Source organism: Heptranchias perlo, chromosome 13, assembly GCF_035084215.1.
Source record: "Heptranchias perlo isolate sHepPer1 chromosome 13, sHepPer1.hap1, whole genome shotgun sequence".
NCBI lineage: Eukaryota > Metazoa > Chordata > Chondrichthyes > Hexanchiformes > Hexanchidae > Heptranchias > Heptranchias perlo.
Window position 1 is genome coordinate 65715548 of NC_090337.1, and position 12399 is coordinate 65727946.

Genomic DNA, 12399 nt, shown 5'->3' on the forward strand with positions numbered 1-12399 from the left:
GGGATGGAGAGAGGGGGGGAGCGAGGGATGGAGAGAGGGGGGGAGCGAGGGATGGAGAGAGGGGGGGAGCGAGGGATGGAGAGAGGGGGGGAGCGAGGGATGGAGAGAGGGGGGGAGCGAGGGATGGAGAGAGGGGGGGAGCGAGGGATGGAGAGAGGGGGGGAGCGAGGGATGGAGAGAGGGGGGGAGCGAGGGATGGAGAGAGGGGGGGAGCGAGGGATGGAGAGAGGGGGGGAGCGAGGGATGGAGAGAGGGGGGGAGCGAGGGATGGAGCGAGGGGGGGAGCGAGGGGGGGAGCGAGGGATGGAGCGAGGGATGGAGCGAGGGGGGGAGCGAGGGGGGGAGCGAGGGGGGGAGCGAGGGGGGGAGCGAGGGGGGGAGCGAGGGGGGGAGCGAGGGGGGGAGCGAGGGGGGGAGCGAGGGATGGAGAGAGGGGGGGAGCGAGGGATGGAGAGAGGGGGGGAGCGAGGGATGGAGAGAGGGGGGGGAGCGAGGGATGGAGAGAGGGGGGGGAGCGAGGGATGGAGAGAGGGGGGGAGCGAGGGATGGAGAGAGGGGGGGAGCGAGGGATGGAGAGAGGGGGGGAGCGAGGGATGGAGAGAGGGGGGGAGCGAGGGATGGAGAGAGGGGGGGAGCGAGGGATGGAGAGAGGGGGGGAGCGAGGGATGGAGAGAGGGGGGGAGAGAGGGGGGGAGCGGGGGATGGAGATGGAGGGGGAGGGGGATGGAGGGGGATGGAGGGGGAGGGGGATGGAGGGGGAGGGGGATGGAGGGGGATGGAGGGGGAGCGGGATGGAGGGGGAGCGGGATGGAGGGGGAGAGGGAGCGGGATGGAGAGAGAGGGAGCGGGATGGAGAGAGAGGGAGAGAGGGGGAGCGGGATGGAGAGAGGGGGGGATGGAGAGGGGGGGGGGGGGATGGAGGGGGGGGGGGGGGATGGAGAGAGGGGGGGATGGAGAGAGGGGGGGAGCGAGGGGGATGGAGGGGGAGCGGGATGCAGAGAGAGAGGGAGAGAGAGGGGGAGCGGGATGGAGAGAGAGGGAGAGAGAGGGGGAGCGGGATGGAGAGAGGGGGAGCGGGATGGAGAGAGGGGGAGCGGGATGGGGAGAGAGGGGGAGCGGGATGGAGAGAGAGGGGGAGAGAGGGGGAGTGGGATGGAGAGAGAGGGAGAGAGGGGGGAGCGGGATGGAGAGAGAGGGGGGATGGAGAGAGGGGGGGATGGAGAGAGGGGGGGATGGAGAGAGGGGGGGATGGAGAGAGGGGGGGATGGAGAGAGGGGGGGATGGAGAGAGGGGGGGATGGAGAGAGGGGGGGATGGAGAGAGGGGGGGATGGAGAGAGGGGGGGATGGAGAGAGGGGGGGATGGAGAGAGGGGGGGATGGAGAGAGGGGGGGATGGAGAGAGGGGGGGAGCGGGATGGAGAGAGAGGGGGAGAGAGAGGGGGAGTGGGATGGAGAGAGGGGGGGATGGAGAGAGGGGGGGGATGGAGAGAGAGAGGGGGGGATGGAGAGAGAGAGGGGGGGATGGAGAGAGAGAGGGGGGGATGGAGAGAGAGAGGGGGGGATGGAGAGAGAGAGGGGGGGATGGGGAGAGAGAGGGGGGGATGGAGAGAGAGAGGGGGGGATGGGGAGAGAGAGGGGGGGATGGGGAGAGAGAGGGGGGGATGGGGAGAGAGAGGGGGGGATGGGGAGAGGGGGGGAATGGGGAGAGGGGGGGGATGGGGAGAGGGGGGGGATGGAGAGAGGGGGGGGATGGAGAGAGGGGGGGGATGGAGAGAGGGGGGGGGATGGAGAGGGAGCGGGAGAGAGGGAGAGAGAGGCGGAGCGGGATGCAGAGAGAGGGAGAGAGAGGGGGAGCGGGATGGGGAGCGGGATGCAGAGAGAGGGAGGGAGAGGGAGAGAGAGGGGGAGGGGGAGCGGGATGGAGAGAGGGGGAGGGGGAGCGGGATGGAGAGAGGGGGAGGGGGAGCGGGATGGAGGGGGAGCGGGATGGAGGGGGAGCGGGATGGAGGGGGAGCGGGATGGAGGGGGAGCGGGATGGAGGGGGAGCGGGATGGAGGGGGGGGGGGGATGGAGGGGGGGGGGGATGGAGGGGGGGGGGGATGGAGGGGGAGCGGGATGGAGGGGGGGGGGGATGGAGGGGGGGGGGAGATGCAGGGAGGGGGGGGGGGATGGAGGGGGAGCGGGAAGGAGGGGGAGGGGGATGGAGAGGGAGCGGGAAGGAGGGGGAGGGGGAAGGGGATGGAGGGGGAGCGGGATGGAGAGGGAGGGGGAGCGGGAAGGAGGGGGAGGGGGAAGGGGAGGGAGAGGGAGCGGGATGGAGGGGGAGCGGGAGCGGGAGGGAGGGGGAGCGGGAGCGGGAGGGAGGCGGGAGGGGGAAGGAGCGGGAGGGGGAAGGAGCGGGAGGGGGAAGGAGCGGGAGGGGGAGGGAGGGGGAGCGGGAGGGAGGGGGAGCGGGAGGGAGGGGGAGGGGGAGCGGGAAGGAGGGGGAGGGGGATGGAGAGGGCGGGATGGAGAGGGCGGGGGAGCGGGATGGAGAGGGCGGGGGAGCGGGATGGAGAGGGCGGGGGAGCGGGATGGAGAGGGCGGGGGAGCGGGATGGAGGGAGAGGGGGAGCGGGATGGAGGGAGAGGGAGAGAGAGGGGGAGCGGGATGAAGGGATGGAGAGAGAGGGGGAGCGGGATGGAGAGAGAGGGGGAGCGGGATGGAGAGAGAGGGGGAGCGGGATGGAGAGAGAGGGAGAGGGAGAGAGAGGGGGAGCGGGATGGAGGGAGAGGGAGAAAGAGGGGGAGCGGGATGGAGGGAGAGGGAGCAGGAGGGGGAGCGGGATGGAGAGAGAGGGAGAGGGAGAGGGAGAGGGAGGGGGAGCGGGATGGAGAGAGAGGGAGGGGGAGAGGGGGAGCGGGATGGGGGGAGAGGGGTAGCGGGATGGGGGGAGAGGGGGAGAGGGGGAGCGGGATGTGGGGAGAGGGGGAGCGGGATGTGGGGAGAGGGGGAGCGGGATGGGGGGAGAGGGGGAGCGGGATGGGGGGAGAGGGGGAGCGGGATGGGGGGAGAGGGGGAGCGGGATGGGGAGCGGGATGGGGGGAGAGGGGGAGCGGGATGGGGGGAGAGGGGGAGCGGGATGGGGGGAGAGGGGGAGCGGGTTGGGGGGAGAGGGGGAGCGGGATGGGGGGAGAGGGGGAGCGGGATGGGGAGAGGGAGAGGGAGAGGGAGGGGGAGGGGGAGGGGGAGGGGGAGAGGGGGACCGGGACCGGGAGGGGGAGGGGGAGAGGAAGAGGGGGACCGGGATGGGGAGAGGGAGAGGGGGACCGGGATGTGGGGAGGGAGGGGGAGGGGGAGGGAGAGGGAGAGAGGGGGACCGGGGATGTGGAGAGGGAGGGGGAGAGGGGGACCGGGATGTGGAGAGGGGGAGAGGGGGAGAGGGAGGGGTAGAGGGAGGGGTAGAGGGAGGGGGAGGGGGAGAGGGGGAGAGGGAGGGGGAGAGGGAGAGGGGGATGGGGAGAGGGAGAGGGGGACCGGGATGTGGAGAGTGAGGGGGAGAGGGGGACCGGGATGTGGAGAGGGAGGGGGAGAGGGGGACCGGGATGGGTGGAGGGAGGGGTAGAGGGGGACCGGGATGTGGAGAGGGATGTGGAGAGGGGGACCGGGATGTGGAGAGGGATGTGGAGAGGGGGACCGGGATGTGGAGAGGGAGGGGGAGAGGGGGACCGGGATGTGGAGAGGGAGGGGGAGAGGGGGACCGGGATGTGGAGAGGGAGAGGGAGGGGGACCGGCAGGGGGAGGGGGAGAGGGGGACCGGGAGGGGGACCGGGAGGGGGAGAGGGGGACCGGGAGGGGGAGAGGGGGACCGGGAGGGGGAGAGGGGGACCGGGAGGGGGAGAGGGGGACCGGGAGGGGGAGAGGGGGACCGGGATGTGGAGAGGGAGGGGGAGAGGGAGAGGGGGACCGGGATGTGGAGGGGGAGAGGGGGACCGGGACCGGGATGTGGAGAGGGAGGGGGAGAGGGGGGACCGGGATGTGGAGGGGGAGAGGGGGGACCGGGATGTGGAGGGGGAGAGGGGGACCGGGATGTGGAGGGGGAGAGGGGGACCGGGATGTGGAGGGGGAGAGGGGGACCGGGATGTGGAGGGGGAGAGGGGGACCGGGATGTGGAGGGGGAGAGGGGGACCGGGATGTGGAGGGGGAGAGGGGGACCGGGATGTGGAGGGGGAGAGGGGGACCGGGATGTGGAGGGGGAGAGGGGGACCGGGATGTGGAGGGGGAGAGGGGGACCGGGATGTGGAGGGGGAGAGGGGGACCGGGATGTGGAGGGGGAGAGGGGGACCGGGATGTGGAGGGGGAGAGGGGGACCGGGATGTGGAGGGGGAGAGGGGGACCGGGATGTGGAGGGGGAGAGGGGGACCGGGATGTGGAGAGGGAGAGGGTGGGGGAGAGGGGGACCGGGATGTGGAGAGGGAGGGGGAGGGGGAGAGGGAGGGGGAGAGGGGGACCGGGATGGGGAGAGGGAGGGGGAGGGGGACAGGGGGAGCGGGATGTGGAGAGGGAGGGGGAGAGGGGGACGGGGATGTGGAGAGGGAGGGGGAGAGGGGGACCGGGATGTGGAGGGGGAGAGGGGGACCGGGATGTGGAGGGGGAGAGGGGGACCGGGATGTGGAGAGGGAGGGGGAGAGGGGGACCGGGATGTGGAGAGGGAGGGGGAGAGGGGGACCGGGATGTGGAGAGGGAGGGGGAGAGGGGGACCGGGACCGGGACCGGGAGGGGGAGAGGGGGACCGGGAGGGGGAGAGGGGGACCGGGAGGGGGAGAGGGGGACCGGGATGTGGAGAGGGAGGGGGAGAGGGGGACCGGGATGTGGAGAGGGAGGGGGAGAGGGAGAGGGGGACCGGGATGTGGAGGGGGAGAGGGGGACCGGGATGTGGAGGGGGAGAGGGGGACCGGGATGTGGAGGGGGAGAGGGAGGGGGAGAGGGAGGGGGACAGGGGGACCGGGATGTGGAGAGGGAGGGGGAGAGGGGGACCGGGATGTGGAGAGGGAGGGGGAGAGGGGGACCGGGATGTGGAGAGGGATGTGGAGAGGGGGACCGGGATGTGGAGAGGGAGGGGGAGAGGGGGACCGGGATGTGGAGAGGGATGGGGAGAGGGGGACCGGGATGTGGAGAGGGATGTGGAGAGGGGGACCGGGATGTGGAGAGGGAGGGGGAGAGGGGGACCGGGATGTGGAGAGGGAGGGGGAGAGGGGGACCGGGACCGGGAGGGGGAGAGGGGGGACCGGGAGGGGGAGAGGGGGGACCGGGAGGGGGAGAGGGGGACCGGGATGTGGAGAGGGAGGGGGAGAGGGGGACCGGGATGTGGAGAGGGAGGGGGAGAGGGAGAGGGGGACCGGGATGTGGAGGGGGAGAGGGGGACCGGGATGTGGAGGGGGAGAGGGGGACCGGGATGTGGAGGGGGAGAGGGAGGGGGACAGGGGGACCGGGATGTGGAGAGGGAGGGGGAGAGGGGGACCGGGATGTGGAGAGGGAGGGGGAGAGGGGGACCGGGATGTGGAGAGGGATGTGGAGAGGGGGACCGGGATGTGGAGAGGGAGGGGGAGAGGGGGACCGGGATGTGGAGAGGGATGGGGAGAGGGGGACCGGGATGTGGAGAGGGAGGGGGAGAGGGGGACCGGGATGTGGAGAGGGAGGGGGAGAGGGGGACCGGGATGTGGAGAGGGAGGGGGAGAGGGGGACCGGGATGTGGAGGGGGAGGGGGAGAGGGGGGACCGGGATGTGGAGGGGGAGAGGGGGACCGGGATAGGGAGGGGGAGAGGGGGACCGGGATGTGGAGAGGGAGAGGGAGGGGGAGAGGGGGACCGGGAGGGGGAGGGGGAGAGGGGGACCGGGAGGTGGAGAGGGAGGGGGAGAGGGGGACCGGGAGGGGGAGAGGGGGACCGGGAGGGGGACAGGGAGGGGGAGAGGGGGACCGGGATGTGGAGAGGGAGGGGGAGAGGGAGGGGGAGAGGGAGAGGGGGACCGGGATGTGGAGGGGGAGAGGGGGACCGGGATGTGGAGGGGGAGAGGGGGACCGGGACCGGGATGTGGAGAGGGAGGGGGAGAGGGGGACCGGGATGTGGAGGGGGAGAGGGGGACCGGGATGTGGAGGGGGAGAGGGGGACCGGGATGTGGAGGGGGAGAGGGGGACCGGGATGTGGAGGGGGAGAGGGGGACCGGGATGTGGAGGGGGAGAGGGGGACCGGGATGTGGAGGGGGAGAGGGGGACCGGGATGTGGAGAAGGAGAGGGAGGGGGAGAGGGAGGGAGGGGGAGGGGGGAGGGGGAGAGGGAGAGGGAGGGGGAGGGGGACCGGGAGAGGGAGAGGGAGGGGGAGGGGGAGAGGGGGACCGGGATGTGGAGAGGGAGGGGGAGAGGGGCCGAGATGGATGGAGAGGGAGAGGGGGTCCGAGATGGATGGAGAGGGAGAGGGATTCCGAGATGGATGGAGAGGGAGAGGGGTTCCGAGATGGATGGAGAGAGAGAGGGGGTCCGAGATGGATGGATGGATGGAGAGAGAGAGAGGGGGTCCGAGATGGATGGATGGATGGAGAGAGAGAGAGGGGGTCCGAGATGGATGGATGGATGGAGAGAGAGAGAGAGGGTCCGAGATGGATGGATGGAGAGAGAGAGAGAGAGAGAGAGAGGGTCCGAGATAGATAGAGAGAGGGAGGGGGCCGGGATATAGATAGATGGGGGGGTGGGGGGGGGGGAAGAGAGAGAGAGAGAGAGAGAGAGAGATAGATCGACAGAAAGGGGGATGGAGAGGGAGTGAGGTGGGGGTGCAACGGGGGATGGAGAGGGAGTGAGGTGGGGGTGCAACGGTGGATGGAGAGGGAGTGACTGGAGAGAGGGTCTGGTAGCAGGGGGCAGGCTGATGAAGATTAGCAAGATAAAAATTTCAGTTTGGAATACAGTAACCATGTCATGTTTGGCAGTTGACAGACGAGTGGAATCTGAAGAGTCTGGTGATGAAGATGGACGAAGAAAAGGAACGATTGACGAGTTGTCTCAGAATATAAGATTGAGGGGAACTGGCGGTAACGCAGCAGGTACTGAACTTCTGTAATTTTACATTTTACAGACGATTTACAAAGGTGTTATTGGAAGCAATGAACTCGTTCCATTTTGTGCTGTCCTCTAAATTCTCCATTCCTGATGTGCCTGACCACGCATCTCTCGACTGAGATGGCAGCTCCCCGGCCTCGCTCAATTAAACGCGCTACCAGGATTCTTGCCGAAGTGGTCTTGCCTCTGAAGTTGTTCCCCCTCCCTCTGGAATGCTGCGACTTTTATTGGTCATCCTGCTGCATCATGGCCAATCTTGAGTTGCCCTCTCACTTTATGGGATTGGTCCCACTGCCTCAACTATACTACCTCACAAGGACACCGTTACCTTGTCACCCCATCTCCCTCTTTAGATTACAGCCTGTATCTCAATCTCATCCCTCCACACCATGATTTCAGCAATATTGGTCATGGACGACTACCCTTTTTGAACTTAAAGGAAAAATTCTTCTTCATCCTCCTCTCCCTTCACACTGGAAGTAGGCTGAGGAGATTAGAACACAGCCTTGTAGAGAATAGTCACGTTTGGCTGGAAATATGGTTTATCCAGGGGCCTATATCTGAGTAACATTAACCTCACGGGAATAAGATCCTTACTGCTCCTGGATCCTGATCCCAGCTTTCAAAAATAAATAAATAATTTGACACTTGCTCCTCAGGGAAACGTTCTCCAGCTTTATTTTTCCACATTAATGGAAGAGGGCAAAGGCAGCAGCTTTAGATTTAAATTCCACCCCCCCCCACCTTACCGGTCTTGAAATAGTTTTATAAGCAAAACTCTGCAGATGCTGGAAATCTGAAACAAAAAATGCTGGAAACACTCAGCAGGTCAGGCAGCAGCTGTAAAGGAAGCAGCGCTGATGTTACAGGCACAGCCCTTCATCAGAACGGGAAGGTGTTTCCGATGAACAGCTTATAAGGAGGAGCGAAGCGAGGGAAAGAGAGGAGGAAAAAAGACCACATTCACAGGAAAATGAACGAGCTGTAAAGTGACAGAAGTGATAGTGTAAGACGGAAGGAGGCACGATGAGAGAAATTAGTGAAATAAAAGACATGTACAAGACCAGGGAATGTGTGCCGTTACGTTTATCTCACGCTGCAGCATTGGGCAGCGCTGTGGGATTAGAGTGGAGGTCGTGGGTCGCTTTCACGGGTGGTGGCAATGCTTAAATAGCTCCAGTACTGCAGCACTCTGTCTTGCAATGAGAAGAAACCGCAGTGATAGCAAGGTATGGGTGATCACGGACGGAAGGTATGTGATAAAGACCTGCTGGAAAGGGTGAGATTGCAGTTGGAGGGGATGGGAGTATCTCTCAGACATGGAACAGAGGAGTTGGAATGGATGGCTGAAAACAGTCTTTGTCAAATCTACTGTGTTCCAAATTTGTGAATTTGGTTGCTTAAGTCTTTTCCACTAAAATAATCTATTGCCTTAAAATGGGCATAATACCAAGATTATGTAATACGGTATATAATTGAATTAAACGTCTGTTCCTCGCACTGGACTCAACTGGGCGAGTGAGTGTGCAGGACTCATTCAGCCTGGGATTCCCAAATTGACATCATTCCGTGCGTAAATAATCTGAATTCAACTGTTGGATTACAGTCTACCTCAGTCCCAGGTGTGTAAGTATTATGCACCACCCTATGATGTGCTTTATCCACAGCCAGTGTAGGTGTTTGGCAATGCTGCTCTCAACCAACTGCCCAAGGTTATGTGAAGCTGGCCTGGGTTGCCTTGCTTGTTTGTTTTGATCCCTTCCCATTTGTGTGGAGTCTTCCAGCGGAAGACAAAGGAGGACTGTTGAGACTGAAGCTTTTCAGAATTTGAAGCTTCTGAGGTGCTTGTAATAACATGCTTTCCTAAACTATTCTATATGTGGCACCCAATGTTACGAGTCTCAGAATCTTCAAGTACAGAAGGAGGCCATTCGGCACATAATGCCTGTGTCGGCTCTTTGAAAGAGCTATCCAATTAGTCCCACTCCCCTGCTCTTTCCCCAAAGCCCTGCAAATTTTTCCTTTTCAAGAATATATCCAATTCCCTTTTGAAAGTTACTAGTGAATCTGCTTCCACCACCCTTTCAGGCAGTGCATTCCAGATCATCATAACTCGCTGCGTAAAAAAAATTCTCCTCATCTCACCTCTGGCTCTTTTGCCAATTACCTTAAATCTGTGTCCTCTGGTCACCGGCCCTTCTGCCAGTGGAAACAGTTTCTCCTTATTTACTCCATCAAAACCCTCATGATTTTGAATGCCTCTATTAAATCTCCCCGTAACCTTGTACACCAACATGGTACCAATATACCAAAGGAAAAATTGCACCAATCCCAAAACACTGTCCATATACATGAGATACTTAATGACCCCCAATTACTGCCACCACTTCCAGTGCTGTGAGCAGATTTGATGCTACCAGTACTTCCAGATCAAGCAGAGGTGGCCTCATGTTTTAAATGAGATTTTATTTGCTAACTTGAAGATATAAATTTGTAATATAGGCTGCTGCATTATAAGATCAAATATAAGTTGCCACAGTTTTGCCCATTCACCTAATCTATCAATATCGCTTTGTAATTTTATGTTTTCATCTACACTGCTTACAATGTCACCAATCTTTGTGTCATCGGCAAACTTAGATATGAGACTTTCTGTACCTTCATCTAAGTCGTTAATAAATATTGTGAATAATTGAGGCCCCAAGACAGATCCCTGCGGGACTCCACTAATCACATCCTGCCAATGTGAGTACCTACCCATTATCTCTACTCTCTGTCGCCTTTCACTCAGCCAACGTCCTAACCCAGTCTGTACTTTTCCCTCGATTCCATGGACTTCTATCTTAGCTAACAGTCTCTTATGTGGGACCTTATCAAATGCCTTCTGGAAGTCCATATAAATAACATCCATTGACATTCCCCTGTCTACTACTTTAGTCACCTCATCAAAAAATTCAATCTGTGTAATTTTTACCTGCGGTGTGACCACCTCACTGAACGTGCTATCCACGATAGTCTCAGCATCACGGATGCTCCACAGCGAATCCACCCGCAGCTCCAGCTCCGAAATGCGGTTAGCCAGTAGCTGCAGCTGGGCACACTTCCTGCACACGTGGTCGCCAGGGACACTGGTAGCGTCCATGACTTCCCACATAGTGCAGGAGGAGCATATCACGGGTGCGAGCTCTGCTGCCATGACTTGCCTTAGATTTACACTGCGTTCACCTCTCAGACTCTCCTCCCGCTCTCGGTTTCTCCTTTTATACTGTGCTCACCTCTCGGACTCTCCTGCCTCACCTGTGACGTTGCAGTTGCAGGTCTGCTGCTGCTTTTATCCCCACTCTCGGTCTTCTGCCGCTCAGGTCCGCCGCCGCTCTGTGGAAAAAGTTAGGAAAAGCAGCACCTCCTTCCCCCACTTCACCGAACTCCCACACTCACCGAACTCACAGCTGTTTCACTTGGTCCTGCCGCACTCCGTGCTGTTTGCACTAACAGGCCCCTATATTTCTACAGATGAGTCAGGCCTGCTTGGAGGGGAATGTGCAGGTGCTGTTGTTCCCATGTGCCTGCTACCCTTGTACTTCCAGGTGGTAGAGGTCGTGGGTTTGGGAGGTGCTGTCGAAGAAGCCTTGGCGAGTTGCTGCAGTGCATCCTGTGGATGGTGCACACTGCAGCCACAGTGCGCCGGTGGTGAAGGGAGTGAATGTTTAGGGTGGTGGATGGGGTGCCAATCAAGCAGGCTGCTTTATCCTGGATAGTGTTGAGCTTCTTGAGTGTTGTTGGAGCTGCATTCATCCAGGCAAGTGGAGAGTATTCCATCACACTCCTGACCCCTGACTTGTGCCTTGTAGATAGCGGAAAGGCTTTGGGGAGTCAGGAGGTGAGTCACTTGCCGCAGAATACCCAGCCTCTGACCTGCTCTTGTTGCCACAGTATTTATGTGGCTGGTCCAGTTAGTGTTTCTGGTCAATGATGACCCCCAGGATATTGATGGTGGGGAATTCGGCGATTGTAATGCCGTTGAATGTCAAGGGGAGGTGGTTAGACTCTCTCTTGGAGATGGTCATTGCCTGGCACTTGTCTGGCGTGAATGTTACTTGCCACTTATCAGCCCAAGCCTGGATGTTGTCCAGGTCTTGCAGCATCTGGGCACAGACTGCTTCATTATCTGAGGGGTTGCGAATGGAACTGAACACTGTGCAATCATCAGCGAACATCCCCATTTCTGACCTTATGCTGGAGGGAAGGTCATCGATGAAGAAGTTGAAGATGGTTAGGCCGAGGACACTGCCCTGAGGAACTCCTGCAGCAACGTCCTGGGGCTGAGATGATTCACCTCCAACAACCACTACCATCTTCCTTTGTGCTAGGTATGACTCCAGCCACTGGAGTGTTTTCCCCCTGATTCCCATTGACTTCAATTTTACTAAGGCTCCTTGGTACCACATTCGGTCAAATGCTGCCTTGATGTCAAGGGCTGTCACTCTCTCCTCACCTCTGGAATTCAGTTGTCTTGTCCATGTTCGGACCAAGGCTGTAACGAGGTCTGGAGCCGAGTGGTCCTGGCGGAACCCAAACTGAGCATCGGTGAGTAGGTTATTGGTGAGTAAGTGCTGCTTGATAGCACTGTCGACGACACCTTCCATCACTTTGCTAATGATTGAGAGTAGACTGATGGGGTGGTAATTGGCAGGATTGGATTTGACCTGCTTTTTGTGGACAGGACGTACCTGGGCAACTTTCCACGTTGTCTGGTAGATGTCAGTGTTGAATCTGTACTGGAACAGCTTGGCTAGAGGCGCGGCTAGTTCTGGAGCAGAAGTCTTCAGCTGGGATGTTGTCGGGGCCCATAGTCTTTGTTGTATCCAGTGCACTCAGCCGTTTCTTGATATCATATGGAGTGAATTGAATTGGCTGAAGACTGGCTTCTGTGATCGTGGGGATATCAGGAGGAGGCCGAGATGGATCATCCACTCGGCACTTCTGGCTGAAGGTAGTTGCAATAACTTCAGCCTTGTCATTTGCACTCACGTGCTGGACTCCGCCATCGTTGAGGATGGGGATGTTCACGGAGCCTCCTCCTCCTCCCGTTAGTTGTTTAATTGTCCACCACCATTCACGACTGAATGTGGCTGGACTGCAGAGCTTCGATCTGATCCGTTGGTTGTGGAATTGCTTAGCTCTGCTATTGCATGTTGCTTCAGCTGTTTAACACGCATGTAGTCCTGAGTTGTAGCTTCACCAGGTTGGCACCTAATTTTTAAGTAGGCCTGGTGCTGCTCCTGGCATGCTCTTCTACACTCCTCAC

At 60.9% G+C, this 12399-nt stretch overlaps 1 protein-coding gene across 1 annotated transcript in view; it reads left to right on the forward strand.

Moving 5' to 3' along the window:
* The window catches only part of ppp1r7 (protein phosphatase 1, regulatory (inhibitor) subunit 7), a 41442-nt gene that overhangs the window by 3647 nt on the left and 25396 nt on the right, over nucleotides 1-12399 (forward strand). The window contains exon 2 of the mRNA XM_067995620.1: nucleotides 6962-7075. Within this exon, the coding sequence (XP_067851721.1) occupies nucleotides 6962-7075 (114 nt within the window). The remainder of the gene's footprint in view (nucleotides 1-6961; nucleotides 7076-12399) is intronic.